General features: G+C 42.5%; 1 protein-coding gene across 1 annotated transcript; it reads left to right on the top strand.

The window, feature by feature from the left end:
* Nucleotides 1-16,521: 16,521 nt before the first annotated feature.
* On the top strand, nt 16,522-20,913 carry LOC123743395 (transcription factor Sox-8). Its single transcript, XM_045719858.1, has 3 exons — nt 16,522-17,324; nt 17,715-17,944; nt 18,237-20,913. Exons 1-3 carry the CDS (start codon nt 16,909-16,911, stop codon nt 18,998-19,000), a joined length of 1,410 nt encoding a protein of 469 aa, XP_045575814.1. The 5' UTR covers nt 16,522-16,908; the 3' UTR covers nt 19,001-20,913.
* Nucleotides 20,914-21,149: the final 236 nt, after the last annotated feature.

Raw genomic sequence — 21,149 nt, 5'->3', positions numbered from 1 at the left:
TGATTTAACAGCTGACACACAGATGATTTAACAGCTGACACAAAGATGATTTAACAGCTGACACACAGATGATTTAACAGCTGACACACAGATGATTTAACAGCTGACACACAGACGATTTAACAGCTGACACACAGATGATTGACACACAGATGATTTAACAGCTGACACACAGATGATCTAACAGCTGACACACAGATGATCTAACAGCTGACACACAGATGATCTAACAGCTGACACACAGATGATCTAACAGCTGACACACAGATGATCTAACAGCTGACACACAGATGATTTAACAGCTGACACACAGATGATTTAACAGCTGACACACAGATGATCTAACAGCTGACACACAGATGATCTAACAGCTGACACACAGAGGATCTAACGGCTGACACACAGATGATCTAACAGCTGACACACAGATGATCTAACAGCTGACACACAGATGATCTAACAGCTGACACACAGATGATCTAATAGCTGACACACAGATGATCTAATAGCTGACACACAGATGATCTAACAGCTGACACACAGATGATCTAACAGCTGACACACAGATGATCTAATAGCTGACACACAGATGATCTAACAGCTGACACACAGATGATCTAACAGCTGACACACAGATGATCTAACAGCTGACACACAGATGATTTAACAGCTGACACACAGATGATCTAATAGCTACCACACAGATGATTTAACAGCTGACACGTAGATGATTTAACAGCTGACACACAGATGATTTAACAGCTGACACACAGATGATTTAACAGCTGACACACAGGTGATTTAACAGCTGACACACAGATGATCTAATAGCTGACACACAGATGATTTAACAGCTGACACACAGATGATCTAACAGCTGACACACAGATGATTTAACAGCTGACACACAGATGATCTAATAGCTGACACACAGATGATCTAACAGCTGACACATAGATGATTTAACAGCTGACACACAGATGATTTAACAGCTGACACACAGATGATTTAACAGCTGACACACAGATGATCTAACAGCTGACACACAGATGATCTAACAGCTGACACACAGATGATCTAATAGCTGACACACAGATGATTTAACAGCTGACACACAGATGATCTAATAGCTGTCACACAGTTGATCTAACAGCTGACACATAGATGATTTAACAGCTGACACACAGATGATTTAACAGCTGACACAGAGATGATCTAACAGCTGACACACAGATGATTTAACAGCTGACACACAGATGATCTAATAGCTGACACACAGATGATTTAACAGCTGACACATAGATGATTTAACAGCTGACACACAGATGATCTAACAGCTGACACACAGATGATTTAACAGCTGACACAGATGATCTAATAGCTGACACACAGATGATTTAACAGCTGACACACAGATGATTTAACAGCTGACACACGGATGATTTAACAGCTGACACACAGATGATCTAATAGCTGACACACAGATGATTTAACAGCTGACACATAGATGATTTAACAGCTGACACACAGATGATCTAACAGCTGACACACAGATGATCTAACAGCTGACACATAGATGATTTAACAGCTGACACACAGATGATTTAACAGCTGACACAGAGATGATCTAACAGCTGACACACAGATGATTTAACAGCTGACACACAGATGATCTAATAGCTGACACACAGATGATTTAACAGCTGACACATAGATGATTTAACAGCTGACACACAGATGATCTAACAGCTGACACACAGATGATTTAACAGCTGACACACAGATGATCTAATAGCTGACACACAGATGATTTAACAGCTGACACACAGATGATTTAACAGCTGACACACGGATGATTTAACAGCTGACACACAGATGATCTAATAGCTGACACACAGATGATTTAACAGCTGACACATAGATGATTTAACAGCTGACAAACAGATGATCTAACAGCTGACACACAGATGATCTAACAGCTGACACATAGATGATTTAACAGCTGACACACAGATGATCTAACAGCTGACACACAGATGATCAAATAGCTGACACACAGATGATTTAACAGCCTACATTGTTGCTCTACTCTTGGTGCCTCTTGAATGAATAGGCTACAAAATAACTGATTAACTTTCAATTAAACTCAATTTTGTGAGTGAGGACTCGCTACAATCTACACACTCTCTCTAAAGCAACACTATCCCTCTAGCTTCACCAAGGATGAATAGGGTTTATCAGCTTGGGTATGTGAAGGAGAAAGCGTGTAGTCTGGACCTGTAACTGGCAAGCTTCTCTACTGTAATTTACCAAGATTTCCAATGCCTTATTAACTATACATTCATCAACAATATCTTTACATAGCCACACAGTAGACATGATATGTACTGTGTTACAAGCCAATCGGTCAAGATGTTCGTCCTTTATGAAGTACTGAGGGTTGCTCCTAAAGCAAATCACAGGATCGGTGGGCACAGCTATCATCTGTCCTCATTAACCAATAAGAAATCCCTGTAATTACTCCCAGAACCCCACCCTTCATAATCCTATGTTCGTCATTCACTGTCCAACCCCCAGCCAGAGCTTTATTGACCAATAAACAGTTGCAAATTGACAAATCACAGAAACCCACAGAAAATGGCACATTCCTTCTACTGTTGGCTATATTTACTCACCAGATGGCTTCAAATTACTACACTTACAATTAGAGTGATGGGGGAAAGGAGGGGTAGATGAGAGCGGAAGAGAGAGAAAGAGAGTGAGAGGGAGGGAGGGAGAGCAAGAGAGCAAGAAACACAGAGAGAGAGAAAGAGAGAGGGGGGGGGCAGAGAGAGAGAGACAGAGAGAGAGAGAGAGAGAGAGAGAGAGAGAGAGAGAGAGAGAGAGAGAGAGAGAAGAGAGAGAAAGAGAAAGAAAGGGGGAGCAGAGAGAGAGGGAGAGAGAGAGTGAAGACTGCATTCCTGACGTTGATGACATCTCGAACACCTGATTGAATTTGGGTCCTTGGGAGAACATCTGAGGCTTTGGGGCTCACTGCGTGTGTGTACAGTGTTCATCTCTGGAAGATATTGTAGCGTTGTTTTCCACCACGCTGGTCATGCTGATATTGATGGGTGTTGATGGAGTTTATGAAGTGACGATGCATGAAGATCTGAAGAAAACAGAATGTACTGTATGTGCATGTGGCTAAATCTATTTCTGCTGCTTCCCCACCTCCTTTCATTTAATATAAAGTATTTATACAATTGTACATACATTTATAATAATTGACATGGACAGAACACTAATTGATTTAACATATGAATATTTTCATTCAATTGCACATGTACGACCATGTCATCAATGTTTAAGACATGTGATTCACATTCAAATGATTTTCAGAGAAAATCAACCCATTTTACTTTTTCACTGTATTTGGTAAACCAAAATGTGGATTTATCAAAGGTGGATTCTCTGAGCCACCAGGAATATGTTGGGCTTTAATCAGGTTAGTGCCAGGTGCACCAAAGCGTTTTTGAGCATGACAACCCTATTAGATGTGGGACGGCGTGTCTGTTGCTCATAAAGAAGAGAAGGACATTTGGTTGGTGACTAACAAGAGTATGAGTTCTCCTTCGATGACCTCTCAGGCCAGGGTTCAATAACATACTGAACATGAATACAGCTATTAGCTGCCTTGTTTTAGTGTCTGTCTGTCTGTCTGTCTGTCTGTCTGTCTGTCTGTCTGTCTGTCTGTCTGTCTGTCTGTCTGTCTGTCTGTCTGTCTGTCTGTCTGTCTGTCTGTCTGTCTGTCTGTCTGTCTGTCTGTCGTGTGTGCGTGCGTGTGTGCGTGCACGCATCTGTGTCTGTGTGCATCCTTGCAAGCATGCGTGAGTGTGCACAGTTCTCTGGTCGTCTGTGTATGCGTCTGTGTATTGGGAAGCAGAGGGGCTCATAGCTTACAGTATGTTCCAGTGGGAGTTGGTTTAATTATTCCTGAGTAAAAACAATTCACCAGAGAGGTATCTCAGAGCAGAGGAGCCAACCGCTCTTAACGCTGCAAGGCAAAGTCCCCCGAGCCAGACGACAAGCCATCGTGGTCTCGCTATAGCGGAAAGGCCTCCCATTTCCCGTAAAGCCAAGGGGGCGCTCCTCTGTTCTGTTATCCCCCTCCACCCCTCTTCACATTCCACCGCCTCTCCAAACTGCTAGATGTCCCGCGCCATCTAATTCACTGGCAAATTACAAAGATGATTTATGAGAATCTGGGATCAAAAAAGCAGACAATCTGGAAGACTGAAGCACACCACAAGTTTTATCCAGACCATATGTATATGGATACAAAGGGAGGAGAAAAGAGAGGGAGGAGAGGAGAGAGGGAGGAGAGGAGAGAGGGAGGAGAGGGGAGAGGGAGGAGAGGAGAGAGGGAGGAGAGGGAGGAGAGGAGAGAGGGAGGAGAGGGAGGAGAGGAGAGGGAGGAGAGGGATGCGGCAGAGACAAAAAAAGAACATACACTGTTCCCCCTGTCTGTGTCTGGGACTAGATACAGGATGGGAACAAAGTTCCCCAAAACGTTCCCCATTCATCTGACCACTTATCTTGTCACTGTGGAAAAGAAACCAGGAACAGCTACTTTGTCTGCTCATGGAATCACAAACCACAGTGATATGCCTCTAGGCCTAAATACTTTGTCTGCTCATGGAATCACAAACCACAGTGATATGGCTCTAGGCCTAATACTTTGTCTGCTCATGGAATCACAAACCACAGTGATATGGCTCTAGGCCTAAATACTTTGCCTGCGTGTCCCCTTTATCGAGACACTTGAAACACTCTGAAAGGAATTATTGTGTCAACAGGTAAAACCATTATGCACTGTGTGTGTGTGTGTGTGTGTGTGTGTGTGTGTGTGTGTGTGTGTGTGTGTGCGTGTGCGTGCGTGCGTGTGTGCGTGTGTGTGTGTGTGTGTGTGTGTGTGTGTGTGTGTGTGTGTGTGTGTGTGTGTGTGTGTGTGTGTGTGCGTGTGTCTTCTTTGTGTAATATGTTGCCTTTAACTTATGGCGGATCAAAGATTTCTAGAATCGCCCAATAGCTGCAGAACAGAAAAATTACAAAAACTGAAACAGATTTAAAATGATAATTTCAGCACTGCCATGTCTACCACCTTGTGGCCTCTCTAATCCTGAATCCTAACCTATCCCCAGTAATGTAGAATAATGAACGTGCCCAACCACCTCTAGGTATTAGCCCTGGCTAACAAGACAGTTACGTGTCAAGGTGGAACGAAACACAAAATCATCTGGATGTACTTTTTCTCCCCAAATACTGACATTTACAGAAGAGTCTGGCTCATACTGTTTGTTCTAATTGTTTCCTTCAGTTTTAAAACACCCTCCTCTCCTCCTACATCACCTCCTTCCCCCTTCACACACACACACACACACACACACACACACACACACACACACACACACACACACACACACACACACACACACACACACACACACACACACACACACACACACACACACACACACACACACACACACACACACACACACCATCTCCCCAAGCCCACTAATAGATCTGAATAAAACCTGAAATTGTACGAGTAAACCCCTCATTACCATGTTTTAATAGAACTAATCTAGGGGAGCGAAGGGTCATGGGTCAATGGGAGGAGCTAATGCGGAGCAGCTGTTAGGGGCAGAGGCCAGCTCTGATTGGAACCAGCCACGGCCAATAGGAATGGAACACCCCCCCCTCGATGGTGACCTGACTAAATAGTGGACAACCCGGAAAATAGATTTGTCCCACGGCCCAAGAGTGAAAATATCCACCATTAACTCAACAGTAGGGGAGGGATTGTGAGGGGGAGGACAGGACAGGGAATGAAACATCCAACATAGAGGATTTACCTTCATGTATGTGAGAACCTGGCTGGGTCACATGTAACTGCTGGGCTAACATTAGGACACAGCAGGCTAAGCTAGGGAAGTTGTCAGTGGCAACAGCACACCTTATCTCTCTGTTCATTCACCAAGTTTTCTGTATGCATCTTCTGTAAATTAAGTATTTCAAAAACTTTCAACAGGAAAAGTTATATGTGTGTGTGTGTGTGTGTGTGTGTGTGTGTGTGTGTGTGTGTGTGTGTGTGTGTGTGTGTGTGTGTGTGTGTGTGTGTGTGTGTGTGTGTGTGTGTGTGTGTGTGTGTGTGTGTGTGTGTGTGTGTGTGTGTGTGTGTGTGTGTGTGTCGTTGTGAATAGGAGTGAGTGTGACGAGAGAGGTGCTCCGTCTGCCGTTGATGTGGTCATGGCTTGGGCTGAGAAGAGAGAGATAGAGCTGTGCCGGGGGCACTGTAGCTGAGTGGAGCCTGTTGAGTGTGTGCTTTAGCCTGGTTAGGGTGAGGGGGGCCTGGTGAGGGACAGGGCAGACAGGAAGTCACTGGCCCAATGCAGGGTAAGCCCCACAGCTCACCATAGCTCAGCCCTTCAAGCCTGACTCAGAGTGAACAGGCAGCACTCTGAACACTCGATATAGCAGCAACGTGTAAAACAGACTTTCTCTGTGAACTGTGTCGTTCTCTAGCTACACTACATGGTGTCACACTACAGAACATACTACCATGATGGAGAAAACTCTATCCAACAGATATATAAGTCCATCTGTCACCCTGTTGAAATCATCAACATGTTATTTCACCATATAGCAATGATGTCACCATAATTGATTCTAATAATAATGGGGTGACATGTTGGATGCTTTTTCTAATAAATAACCTATCACTTTTTTCGCTTCAATATTTTTCAGATTTTTATTTATTTAAAAAAAATCTTTCAAGAGGTTTGAAAATGAACTCCATAAAAAAAAAATCTACAACAGAAACAAGAATAAAATATGAATAATGATTTCAGAGCTGCATGTCAATATAGCATCCTCTGCAAATCCTCTACATTCAACTTGACCATATCACATTGATGCCATAAAGGAGGGGGTGACATGTTGGATGTCCTTTGTGTCTATGGTACAACAGTCCAATCAAACACTTTGAACAACACAACTCACATATCTCTGTAGAATGGTTGCTTTTTTAGATTTTGAGGATGCCCTGATGCCCCCGATGGGCATTAGGCAGTGGGCCAGCATGCCTCACCTCAATCTGAGCACAAACATCATCCTGGCTTATATCAACTTCCATCCACGACCCTGGACCGCACAGACCACTAATGACCACTGAACCCTGGACCACACAGACCACCAACGACACCACTGAACCCTGGACCACACAGACCACCAACGAGACCACTGAACCCTGGACCACACAGATCACTAAACCCTGGACCACACAGACCACCAACGAGACCACTGAACTCTGGACCACACAGACCACCAACAAGACCACTGAATCCTGGACCACACAGACCACCAACAAGACCACTGGACCCTGGACCACACAGACCACTGAACCCTGGACCACACAGACCACCAACGAGACCACTGAACCCTGGACCACACAGACCACTGAACCCTGGACCACACAGACCACCAACAAGACCACTGGACACAGCAGTTTGAACAAGTGCACTGGAGAGGCTTGTGTTATGGTCAGCTTGGAACCCACCGCTGCCCAAGTAGCTACAAACAACACTAACCAACTCAGTGGGTTTATGGTTAGTGCCCACTGTGAGATTTAAAATAACAAATTTTACCTTTATTTAACCAGGCAAGTCAGTTAAGAACAAATTCTTATCTTCAATGACAGCCTAGGAACAGTGGGTTAACTGCCTTGTTCAGGGGCAGAACGACAGATTTTTACCTTGTCAGCTCGGGGATTCAATCTTGCAACCTTTTGGTTACTAGTCCAACGCTCTAACCACTAGGCTACCTGCCGCTCCCGATTAGAAGGTTGGGTGCTACAAACAACACTAACCAACTCAGTGGGGTTGTGGTTAGTGTCCACTATGAGATTAGAAGGTTGGGTCCTACAAACAACACTAACCAACTCAGTGGGGTTGTGGTTAGTGTCCACTCTGAGATTAGAAGGTTGGGTGCTACAAACAACACTAACCAACTCAGTGGGGTTGTGGTTAAAGTGTCCACTCTGAGATTAGAAGGTTGGGAGCTACAAACAACACTAACCAACTCAGTGGGGTTGTGGTTAAAGTGTCCACTCTGAGATTAGAAGGTTGGGAGCTACAAACAACACTAACCAACTCAGTGGGGTTGTGGTTAAAGTGTCCACTCTGAGATTAGAAGGTTGGGAGCTACAAACAACCCTAACCAACTCAGTGGGGTTGTGGTTAAAGTGTCCACTCTGAGATTAGAAGGTTGGGTGCTACAAACAACCCTAACCAACTCAGTGGGGTTGTGGTTAAAGTGTCCACTCTGAGATTAGAAGGTCGGTTGGTTGATCCCCAGTCGAGTCATACCAAGGACTCAATAACTGTGACCCAATGCCTCTCAGCTTGGCACACATTAAGGAGATGGATTGGGGGTAAGGCCCTTTGACACACTAGTATTCTGTCCAGGTTACAGAAACAGGAGACAGGCTCCTGCCCTATGGGCCAGTCTTGCTCAGACAAGGCCACCAGAAACAGTATTCACCAGAAATACAGAGATGCTAGTGATTTGCACCAGACAACCGGTGATTCAACGGACAGCCTCAGAACACTTCCCACCCGAGTAGCTGAGTTCAGGAGTAGGGAGAGAGAGGAAGTGAGGGAGCTTGTGTGGAAGAAGATGGTGGAAGTGATCACTGGGGCAGAAGAGAGGAGGATAGAGGCTGCAGGCTGTCTGTCTCTGGCTCTCTGCTGTTGGTTGTAGGATATGGGGCTGCTGCTCATGATCAGTGTCAGATGACTACTACAGATACAGTGATGTGAAGGAGAGATGAGGGTATTGGGGGGTCTGGGAAAGACTCTAGGAACAACATTAAAATAGGTTAATATAGTGACATTTACCCATTGTAGTTAAACATGGAGCCTAAACTGACATATTACTTATATCTCACTATAAAGACCTAAGAAAACAGCACAATTTTATACATTCATTTTATCTAGGAACATGAATGAAAATATGGTTTTGTTTTCCTAATGAGACTAAGTTTATTTTCTTTCCTTAGATATTGGCTTCATTAGATCTCCATGGAGATGAACACAAGGAGAGAGGAGCTGAGAGGGAGACAGACAGCTGTAAAGATACTCAAAGTGCTCCAGGGTTGTTGACCCCAAGTGGTTCAACTAAGAGAGCCCGCCATTGCTGTCAGTCCAACAAGGGGAAACACTGACTAACAGAACATTGTTCATTTGTATTCCAAATAATAATTAAAACTTGTTTTTGCGTCATATTTTCTCAGTTCAAATTGTTTATAGGAGTAGTTTCAAGAGGTTTGAAAATGACCACAAAAGAGCTCAAAATGACCACAAAATGTAAAATGTATTTTAGCCATTTATAGCCTGTTGAAAAACGACCACATAAAGACATAAAATAATTAAGTTGATTTGTAAAACTTAATAGGGGCTTATTTCATTTACATATTATTATTATTATTATTATTATTATTATTATGATTGTTATTTTTTTATTTTATGGGGGGGTACAATTACATATTTGTATTATTATTGTTATTTTTAATTTTTTAGAGGAGGTACATTTACATTTGAGTAATTTAGCAGACGCTCTTACATGCTTATAACAACTAACAATGCATTATACCTGAACGCTTTAAGTAAAGTTTTTTCATCATATACAGCTGAAGCTGAAATGAAATCCTTTTTAGATTCCCTGAGGTTGACCATCACTCTTTTATGCTGGGTTTTAGGGTTATAACCTCACAGTTGCCTCTGCATTTTGAATGGGTGACCCATGTTAGGGGTTATTTTACATAATAGGGTCTTGGTTACTTTACTGTCTAATTTCCCCAAGCCCCTTTTCTCATCTTCAGAACAGGTCTCTCTTGTAAAATATTGAATAACCTGTATAAACCTCAAATTAAAATCTGGACCACGAAGCCAGTTCCAGTACTTTTTTCCATTCTTCCCCTCTAATCAGGGGCTGATTTGGACCAGGTGGGTTCTATCATGTAGAGCAGAAAAACCAGCAGTACTCCTTAAATACCCCTGCTGTATAAAATAAAATAGAAGGAACATAGCACACCTGTTGATGGTCCTGTCAAGGATCCTATACATAACTTCTCAGCATTGTTCATATAATATATAGTTCTGCCAAGCAGGAAGCCTGTGCCAATTCATATATCTACTTTAAATAAATTGTTCCAAGCAAAGAGACGTGCTTTAAGTGTATTAGAAACAGAGGCAGACTAAAGGTTATAGCTTTCCCGTGGGTGATTCTGTCATTTAATTTTGTATGTGCATTACTTGAGCGGTGGAGTATTATTGACATGGCGTGGGGTATTGGCTGACCAGAGCTTGGGAGTGTTGGGATAGAGCAGAAGAGGAAGCCGTACTGCATGAGGCTCTGTCTCAGTGTAAAAATCTTAACGCCAAAGCAGAGATCCTTTGAGATGTCTCCAAAAGCAGAACATTACAACCTTCCTTCCCTCCACGGGACACTTAGGGTTCACGCACGCCCCCCCTCCTCTTCCTTTCCACCTCTCTCTCTCTTCCTTTCTGTCTTCTCTTCCTCCCCCTCCCCCTCTCTCTCTCTCTCTCTCTCTCTCTCTCTCTCTCTCTCTCTCAAGAATTCTCCCAAATCCCCACAACAACACAGGGACCGGCGAAAGACAAGCGCTGGAGTCATTTTAACCGCCTTCCTCTACTCTCTTCCCTCTTCTCCTCTGTTCCCCTATTCTCTCCTGTCTTTCTCTGTTTCTCTCTCTCCTGAACCCAGACCCCTACGAAACCACCACAGGCCAGTCCCGCTCCCGCCCTCCGCTTGGCAGAGTATTAACCCAGCTGTCAGTCAATGTTACGGTTCTGCCCTCCTTGCTGTCTCTCTGAGTGGTCGATACTTACTTCCTCATTATGAGTGTGAGCTGAAATCTAAAGTCTCCTAGTTGTAGTAATTTTGTTGAGCAAGATATTAAGCTATATTCTGTTCTGTTGGCTCTACTGGCATCCCTTGCTCCGGAGAGAAATTTCCCCCAGGTACAGATCTAGGATCAGCTTCCCCTCCCCTGATCCTAACCTTAACCATTAGTGGGGGAAATGTTAAACTGACCCAAGATTGGCATCTAAGGGAAACTTCACCCTACTCCGTAACCAGTATTACTGTACCTTAAACACTCTAGTCAGTATACAGCTATACTTACAGGAAAACAGAATTACTTCAACCACTCTAGTCAGTATACAGCTATACTTACAGGACAACAGGATTAGCCTCAACCACTCTAGTCAGTATACAGCTATACTTACAGGACAACAGGATTACCTCAACCACTCTAGTCAGTATACAGCTATACTTACAGGACAACAGGATTACCTCAACCACTCTAGTCAGTATACAGCTATACTCACAGGACAACAGGATTACCTCAACCACTCTAGTCAGTATACAGCTATACTCACAGGACAACAGGATTACCTCAACCACTCTAGTCAGTATACAGCTATACTTACAGGACAACAGGATTACCTCAACCACTCTAGTCAGTATACAGCTATACTTACAGGAAAACAGAATTACCTCAACCACTCTAGTCAGTATACAGCTATACTTACAGGAAAACAGAATTACTTCAACCACTCTAGTCAGTATACAGCTATACTTACAGGAAAACAGGATTACCTCAACCACTCTAGTCAGTATAGAGCTATACTTACAGGACAACAGGATTACCTCAACCACTCTAGTCAGTATACAGCTATACTTACAGGACAACAGGATTACCTCAACCACTCTAGTCAGTATAGAGCTATACTTACAGGACAACAGGATTACCTCAACCACTCTAGTCAGTATACAGCTATACTCACAGGACAACAGGATTACCTCAACCACTCTAGTCAGTATACAGCTATACTTACAGGACAACAGGATTACCTCAACCACTCTAGTCAGTATAGAGCTATACTTACAGGAAAACAGGATTACCTCAACCACTCTAGTCAGTATACAGCTATACTTACAGGAAAACAGGATTACCTCAACCACTCTAGTCAGTATAGAGCTATACTTACAGGACAACAGGATTACCTCAGCCACTCTAGTCAGTATAGAGCTATACTTACAGGACAACAGGATTACCTCAACCACTCTAGTCAGTATAGAGCTATACTTACAGGACAACAGGATTACCTCAGCCACTCTAGTCAGTATACAGCTATACTTACAGGACAACAGGATTACCTCAACCACTCTAGTCAGTATACAGCTACACTCACCTGCTCTGGCTCTAGGACTTTTACCTCCATTTATCAACACTGCACAGAGACAACTTTTTATTGTTATCAATAACATGTCTTTGAACCTTCTCCCAACACAATGTGACCCACCAGAGCCGACTCTGTTTGGGTGCTCTACTGTTCTTAATGAAAGCAGACTGTTGTTGGCCATCCTGGCTCTTCCTCTGTGTCCTGCCTTGGCCTTTCACTTTCCCTTCCTCAGATACAGTGCCAGTCAAAAGTTTGGACACACCTACTCATTCAAGGGTTTTTCTTTATTTTTACTATTTTCTACATTGTAGAATAATAGTGAAGATGTCAAAACTATAAAATAACACATATGGAATCATGTATTAACCAAAAAGTGTTAAACAAATCAATATATATTTTTTATTTGAGATTCTTCAAAGTAGTCTTGGTGACAGCTTTGCACACGCCAAACCTTTGACTGGTACTATACATGGCTTCTGGAATACGTTGCTTGCTCTGATTTGTAGCTTATTATGCTGAGTCAGTCAGAAAGTGTGCAATCAGAGACCATCAATATCAAATTAAAAATCTATTTAATCCAAAATGTCTCAAATCAATTTACAGTATTCAACAAAGGTGCACAGATTGCTTACAATTTATTTTAGTTAAAAGTAAGTCTGTATTTTCTTTAGGGAACTGGGCAGTTTGATTACACTCATCTGATTACACTTCAAAATTCAAGAGAATCCAATCTTATGCAAATGCAGGGTCACAGGGACCCATGAGAAACCATTGAGAATGAAAATCTCAACGCTCCTTGTTCATTCAGTCATTCACAGAACTCCATGATATGCTGCAGAGAGTATTGTCTTACTGTTTACTGTGGTGGGCCACATGTCCCAAAACATGTTGTGTGTGTGTGTGTGTGTGTGTGTGTGTGTGTGTGTGTGTGTGTGTGTGTGTGTGTGTGTGTGTGTGTGTGTGTGTGTGTGTGTGTGTGTGTGTGTGTGTGTGTGTGTGTGTGTGTGTGTGTGTCAGACATTACATTATAGAGACACGTTTAAACTAGCTCTGTGTATGACAGAAAACCCTCAGTTCTGTCTACCTCTCTCCAGTCATCTTTCATGGAGCACCACGAACTTATAAAAAGCAACTTCCAGACTTAAAGAATTTTTTAAAGAATGACAAAACCCTGTGGAATTTGATGACATCATTTGTGTGGTGTGAAATAGGAAAATACTAGCAGATGGCGTGTACGCCTTTTAACTCGTGTTAAGCAAATTCTAGTTTCTAGTTCAAAAACACAGTACACAGACAGAGAGATTCTTATCAGTGCTGAGGGAGCAGATGGCCAACGGTAATTTCACTAACAAAGTATTAAAACATTTACATTCACACTTTGTTTTTTAAAGGCCAACCCTTCTTTTTTTCGGACTCCCTCACTCTCATCTTGTTAGCCCATAAAGATCAGACGAGACGTAATCTACAAGCCCATTCTTCTTACCTCCAAGTAGAGTATGGAAGACAGTGATGACTGCGATATTTCCAATATTTACATCCCCTTTTTACATCCAATTCTGCATTGAAGAGGAACAGCAACAACATATTCCACATTGTTAAAGACCTCTCCCATCCCATCCAATTCCCATTCGACTGCCTGTCCATTCCATTCGTAGGTATCTGAAGGGTGGCTTCCCATTCCCCTAGCCTAGCTGCTCCCTAAGCACCTACACTGAGCATTGAATAAAACAAACTGCTGGCCAACTGAAACATACCGTGTCTTTTCATTGGAAAGAGCGCTGATGGAAGATGTAGATCAGAGCCACACAAATCCACTAACAAAGGCAGTGATTCAATCTCTCATCTTATCTCCTCTGCTCGTTCTCTCTAGCCTTCAATGTCATAAAGAGGCCTGTTCATATTTTCATTTGTAGTGAGATGTGTTTTTTTCCTCATGGATAACAAACAGACGTCTGTCTTTGAGAGATGGACTTCCTCGTTCAACTGAGAAACCTGGCTGCAGTTATAGTCACTACTATCATAATGGTAACAAAAGAGCTTTACAGTAGCCTACGTGTCCCTGAACAGGCAGCGTGTAAGTGATGTGGCTATGTTATCTAAAGCTAAACAGAGGCCTATGTTTCCATACTTTAGGAGGATTCTCTACATGGGTGGTTATTAATAGTGTTCCATTCAAATGCAGGCTGTGCCCTGGCCCTCACAGGGATATATGAGTCTTATCATAGGCCACTAAAACTGAGATGAGAGTCACTGCTACAGTGTAAATGAAATTAGCACCCTGATTATGTGGCTGTTGAACTGACACATAAATATTCTACACGTTGAAAATGTTATTTTTTTATTTATGTATTCAACATTTTTATTGCCATGTGGACTAAGTTTTCATTTAGTCTTTTCAAAACGTTTTTGACTGCAACGTTACAGGCAACTAGGATCAGAGGTGTCCCCTCTATATAGCCTCATTATTGTTGTTTTATTGTGTTTCTTTTTATTTTATTTAGTCAACTATTTCTTGAACTGCATTGGTTAATGCCTTGTCAGTAAGCATTTCACGTTAAGGGGACAAATACAATTTGATTTGAACTCTCAAGTTATTATTAAAACATGTCTTAGTAGGCCTATGTAACCATAATGCATTCAATTCACAATTACTTTTCATTTGTACTTCACATTTTCACATTGAATTCCATTGCCCTGGCACAAAGTGGGAAGATATCTATGCGCTGACTTGCGGCGGTACGGTGCCACTGGCGAATCCTAATTGGCCGACGGCGTCTGAATGGGCAAGAGAGCGCTGCTGCTAGAGAAATACAAGCCAGAGCACCACTGACTACACTGGATACCGCGCTGAACCGACTGTGTCGATTTGGTTATGTTCTCATACCTGTCATTAATACGGGTTTGTCTCAATAGTTTTTAGAATGGGACCCAGAATAGTCAACTCCCTGCGCGTTCAAAAAGTTTATATTTTATTTGGATTTTTAAATAATGTGCACGCTATCGTGAAGCCAATTATAATTGTTATTCCAGCGTCCGACCACAACTTTTAACAAATATCTGACCAATTGATAACATTACAAATTTGTTGTCATTCGAACGAAATCAACGAAATATTGTTTTTACCTGGACATTTTTATGTCCTACCTCTTTACAATATTTTCGCCTGATAGTCTTATCCCGTGTGAATGAATTTCGATTGTTGGTGTCTATTTTGTCTAAACAAAACTTAGCCTAAGGATAAAAACCCTGTCAAAATGTCCGCAAGGAATGGAAACGAATGACTTTCATCTTCAACAATGAAGAGGCTGTGCAGAATAGAGAGTGAACGTGATGCTTTAATCCAAGTCCCTGGCGTGGATAAATATTATTACATATTTGTAATACCTAGAAACTTGTATTTCATATTACAACGTTTTCTATGCAATGGTTTAAATTAAAATTCCCCCTTGTCAACATGACATAAATATTATCTTTGTCATTGGATGTTTTAAAACTCATATTTACCATTATTTATCTAGGATTTAAACGCAATTCTTTCAAAAGCGTCAGCATGTTATTAGATGAAATCTTAGACAGTAAATACAACACATCCGTTTATGAGTTGTTTAAAACTTAGAAGCGAACTGAGGACATTAAGATTGTTTTATATGATTCGGTATCATCTACGTAACCACTAGGAATCAAATTGCTAAGGTAATGAAATATCACAAATAATATGTTCATAGGAATATGTCAAATATTTTTTGAAATCACACTATTGTTTAAATATGTAATTTTTGGGCCAGGATAAATGCATATTTACTAACATAAGGATATTGAAATAACGCATATTATTTGTGAATAATGGATTGCAACTTAATAGTGAAATAGTCTAGAAAGTACGGAACAAAAGTAAAGTATGTCTCCCAAGTTTTTCCAAAATATTTGACATACCAAAACATATCAGTACTTTTATGGAGGACTATTCTAGAACTATTCTTTATAAATAACTTCAATTCCTTGATGTGTTGATATACTACTGGACGTAAGATTGGAAATCGTTTTTTCTGACACTTTCATGTTTTGTGATAAAGTTTAGTCAACCGTTAGGAATAGGTAGGCTAATCCGCACTAAACGAGAGAGTGCATGCTGGGGTGAATATGAAAAAATGCAAACATTATTACAGAAACATATCTTGTATTTTTTTTTTACAAATGACTTGCCATTCAAAACCATAACCAATCAGAAACGAAAATGGTGATAAGGCTCAACCAATCAGAAGCAGAAGGTGGAGTGAGGGCTCCAAACTTCAAGTAAAGTTCCTCTATCGCCCAAACTCTGCACTCACTGTGAAGACTGCTGCGTCCAGAACAGCACCACCCCTGACAGCACAGCACAGGACGAAGAAAAACTAACAAACACAGAAAGGGAAAACAACTGAGTTTTTGTTGTTGTTGTGAAGGACTCTGCCTATCATGGTTCAGCGTGCGTGAAATGCGCAATTGTTCTAGATCATTATTTTCACTTCAAAAAGTCGGCGACGCACACCAAAAAAAAAAAAATCAACCAAACTAAAGTATTTACACCGGATATAATCCTTTTGAGGCTGATCAAATGTTAAAAATGACCGCAGAGCATGACAAGTCCGTCAGCGACCCACCGTGTAGCCCGGCGGGGACTACGAGCTCCATGTCGCAGGATGATTCCGACTCGGATGCGCCCTCGTCGCCAACGGGATCAGATGGACACGGATCACTCCTCGCTGGTATCGGAAAGAAACTGGACGGCGAGGATGATGACCGATTCCCAGCCTGCATACGTGACGCGGTGTCGCAGGTTCTCAAGGGATACGACTGGTCCCTCGTCCCCATGCCCGTTCGGGGAAATGGCTCGCTGAAAAATAAACCCCATGTCAAAAGACCTATGAACGCGTTCATGGTGTGGGCGCAAGCGGCGCGCAGAAAGCTCGCGGACCAATACCCTCATCTGCACAATGCCGAACTGAGCAAGACTTTGGGGAAGCTATGGCGGTAAGTAGGACCAAGTGGAAATGTTTATAACTAAACAAATGTATAATTTACATAGGCCTATCAAACAAAAACAAGTATACTTGATACAGTAAAATGTCTGAATCTGATTTTAAAGAGATGTGTCACTAAATAGAAACGAATTAGTCATCAGTCCAGTCACTATTCTGTGAAGTCTATACAGTTTATCAATAGAAAACATGCACATTTTTGCACAATTTAGAAAGAAAGTACGTTTTTCCACTTTGGATAATTGTGGGCCTAATGATCAGAATTATCTTCCCTGTTTAAATAGGCCTACTTAAAAAAAAGTATATGGGTTTTATAATTAGGCTATTACAATTCACCAACTGAATAGTTCATTTACATGTTATGTTCACACTATTACCATAGCTTACTCTCAGAGAATGAGAAGCGGCCATTTGTGGAGGAAGCGGAGAGACTTCGCGTGCAGCACAAAAAAGACCATCCCGACTACAAGTACCAGCCTCGGCGTCGGAAGAGTGTGAAACCTGGGCAGAGTGACTCAGACTCTGGTGCAGAGCTGGGGAATCACATGTACAAGGCTGAACCAGGATTGTTGGCAGGCTTAGCGGATGGACACCACCACCATGAACATGCAGGTGAGTTGATGAGAAAGAATGTGTCAAAATTGCACAATTAACATCTTATGTAGTCAACAATTTGGATTTATTGGCTAAGGAAATGGCTAAGGAAAGTCAGTACTTTACAATGTCTGTTGTTTTTTTAGGAGCTAATTGTACGGTAACTGTTAATAATATTTAGATTTTACAGAATGTCCCCAAAGCTTCATGACATTCTAAATTCACCAATTAATTAAATGTGATCAAATTCGTCTATTCCCAAGTGTGGTCTACAACACAGCTGACATGTTTCTGTTTCACCATCCTCAAGGCCAACCCCACGGTCCACCCACACCCCCCACCACCCCCAAAACGGACCTCCACCACGGGGGCAAACAGGACATGAAGCACGAGGGACGGCGCCTGCTGGACAGCGGCCGACAGAACATCGACTTCAGCAACGTGGACATCTCCGAGCTCAGCACCGACGTCATCAGCAATATGGAGGCCTTCGACGTGCATGAGTTTGACCAGTATCTACCGCTCAACGGCCATGCCTCAACCGCTGGCGCAGGCGTGGACCACCACGGCCACCATGGACTAAACCCTGCGTCTGGTGCCGGCTCGTATACATCATACAGCCACGCCACAGCGAACGGTGCCGTTTGGAGCCGCAAGAGTGCCGCCATGTCTGCCTCTTCCTCAACTTCTAGCGAGGCGGTCCCACAGCACCGGGCCCACATCAAGACGGAGCAGCTGAGCCCCAGCCACTACAGCGGCGACAGTCACTCCCACAGCTCCCCCTCCCACTCAGATTACTCCCACTCCTACACAGCCCAGACCTGCGTGACGTCATCCACCGCTGCAGCCTCCTTCTCCAGTTCTCAGTGTGACTATACAGACCTCCAGAGCTCCAACTATTACAACCCCTACTCAGGCTACCCTTCCAGCCTGTACCAGTACCCTTACTTCCACTCCTCCAGAAGGGCGTACCACGGGAGCCCCATCCTCAACAGTTTGTCCATTCCCCCCACCCACAGTCCCCCCACCTCCAACTGGGACCAGCCGGTGTACACCACCCTATCCAGACCGTAGGGACGTGTTCATCAATATGTTTTGCAACGGACAACGAAGATGACCATTTCTTATTCGACAAGTCCAAGTAGTCCCTCCCCTTTTTCTTTGTTTGGTGCCCAATGAACACAACCCAGGTCTCATGGAAATGTGAGAACTGGAGGACGAGGATTGGAGGGTGCTAGGCTATCCCCGTGCCAATTTGAACATATTGAAGAAAAAATATCGAAGTGCCTGCTGATTTTTATACAAACCTTTTTCGTTTGACCTTACCCATGGAAAGACAAAAAGACTGACTTTGACAAAGAAATCAAATCTAAGGCGAGCCAGAATTCCTCTGTGAGGAGTCGGAAACCCCCCCCCACTCACACACACACATTTAGTACAGCCACGCCTTCTTCAAGTTCAGGGTTGTGTTCATTAGGGCACAAAATGAAAATGTTTTAACATATATTGCAATGGAAAATGAGCTTTTCTTATTTCTTCTGTTTGGTGCCAAATGAACACGACCCAGGTCTGCACATGTTGTTGTGTTGTGTGCACCGTTGAGACAGCAGCGTGTAGGCCTGCCACGGACTTGTGTAGGAGAGAGAGAGAATAACGCTTAGGCCCAAGTCCTTGGTGAAGCAGATGGAGAAACAGATACTTTTGGAATGAAGCTCTGGGATTAAGATTTTTTTTCACAGGCTGAATCCAATATGGCACCCTATTCCCTATATAGTGCACTACTTTTAGCCAGTGCCCATAGGGCTCTGGTCAAGTAGTGCGCTACAGTATGAGGCCGAGCTGTATAACTTAAATATGCACACAGATATTTACATCAGTGGACCAGTCTTAATTCAGTTGTTAATTTGAATTCTTAAATGTTCATTTTGTTGTTATTTTGATGTTAGAAATATCTTAAATATGTATTTATGTTCATCACATTATTTCCCGTGTTATTTCCAATGTAGTCGTTAAACACCAGTAACAAAGTAGGGGTATATCACAATGGAAATGGGTGGGTGGTGGATCTAAGTACAGTAGAAATTCCATCGACCCATTACTACATTTTATATCATCATTCCCTAGGCAACCAATAATGAATATTGTCTCCATTCCAAGTTGCAGGAAAGCAAAGTGGGACCAATAGAACAGATCTATTTGAATATCACATGATGCAACAGATACCAATAGACCAATAGAATGCCACCTGATCCAACAGGTGCCTGGAAGCTTTGCTTGACCAATTGCGATTAGTCATGATGTGGGGTTTAAGGAAGTGGGGTAAGATAACACCAGACACACTGAGTAACGCGTCAGCTGGACTCATGCAGACAGGACGACACACAGATGTGTGTGTGTTCGTGTGTGTGTTGTCCTAGGGGACCAAGCATGAACAAGTAAGGACAGAACAGTTGTTTTGATTGACTAAGCAGCATACTGTACTGTTATCTGAGTTAAACAGGGCCACTGAAAGCTTACAAAGAAAGACAGAGTCTTATTCACTATGACAGAATGCATGTGAGAACGTTCATGTATGTGTTTTGGGTCAATTCCTCAGAAGTCATAAGATGCCAATTCACTCTAACCCAGTTTACAATGCACAGAACGTATTTGTGTCTTCTAATGCTTTATCATCATTTCCGAATTGGATTATTAACAAACTTCATGCAGCATACAGTACAATCAGTAATCCACACTACAGAATCAAATAATCTCTACGTTTGTAACAGCCTCAATGTCTGTTCAGTTTGTCTGTGTACAGAGCACCATACTCTACTTTATGTCCACAGAATGCAGTGTTTTTCTTTATATTATCGCAGTGTATGTTTTTAATGACTAAGCTGTGAACTATGTCATCATCTATATTAACTAGGTCATCCACACGCCACAGCTAACCCATTTGCTGGCCGTTTCGCTGTAAAGAAATAAAAATGAACTTTTCTCATTGACTGACTGTGCCTTTTTTTATGTAAATGTGATATTATGTGATAGGTTGAAGTTAGCCTGGTCCCAGATCTGTCTGTACTGTCTTGCCAATTCCTATTGTCATTGTTTGGCATGACAGCACAAACAGGTCTTGGACCAGTTTAGGTTGAAGTAGCTCTAGGCTTGAAATGTAGGATGATATATTGACATTTATTTTCTCAACCTCCAGTAATGATGGCTTCAGCTAAATAGGGTCACG

Source organism: Salmo salar, chromosome ssa06 (assembly GCF_905237065.1).
Source record: "Salmo salar chromosome ssa06, Ssal_v3.1, whole genome shotgun sequence".
Classification (NCBI taxonomy): Eukaryota; Metazoa; Chordata; class Actinopteri; order Salmoniformes; family Salmonidae; genus Salmo; species Salmo salar.
This window is presented reverse-complemented; position numbering and strand designations above follow the sequence as displayed.

Bases quoted from the DNA above. Each gene is read 5' to 3' on its own strand.
- LOC123743395 (XM_045719858.1), top strand. From the start codon at position 16,909: ATGTTAAAAATGACCGCAGAGCATGACAAGTCCGTCAGCGACCCACCG. The intron at 17,325-17,714 runs GTAAGTAGGACC...CTATTACCATAG, and splicing joins ACTTTGGGGAAGCTATGGCG to CTTACTCTCAGAGAATGAGA. The intron at 17,945-18,236 runs GTGAGTTGATGA...ACCATCCTCAAG, and splicing joins CCACCACCATGAACATGCAG to GCCAACCCCACGGTCCACCC.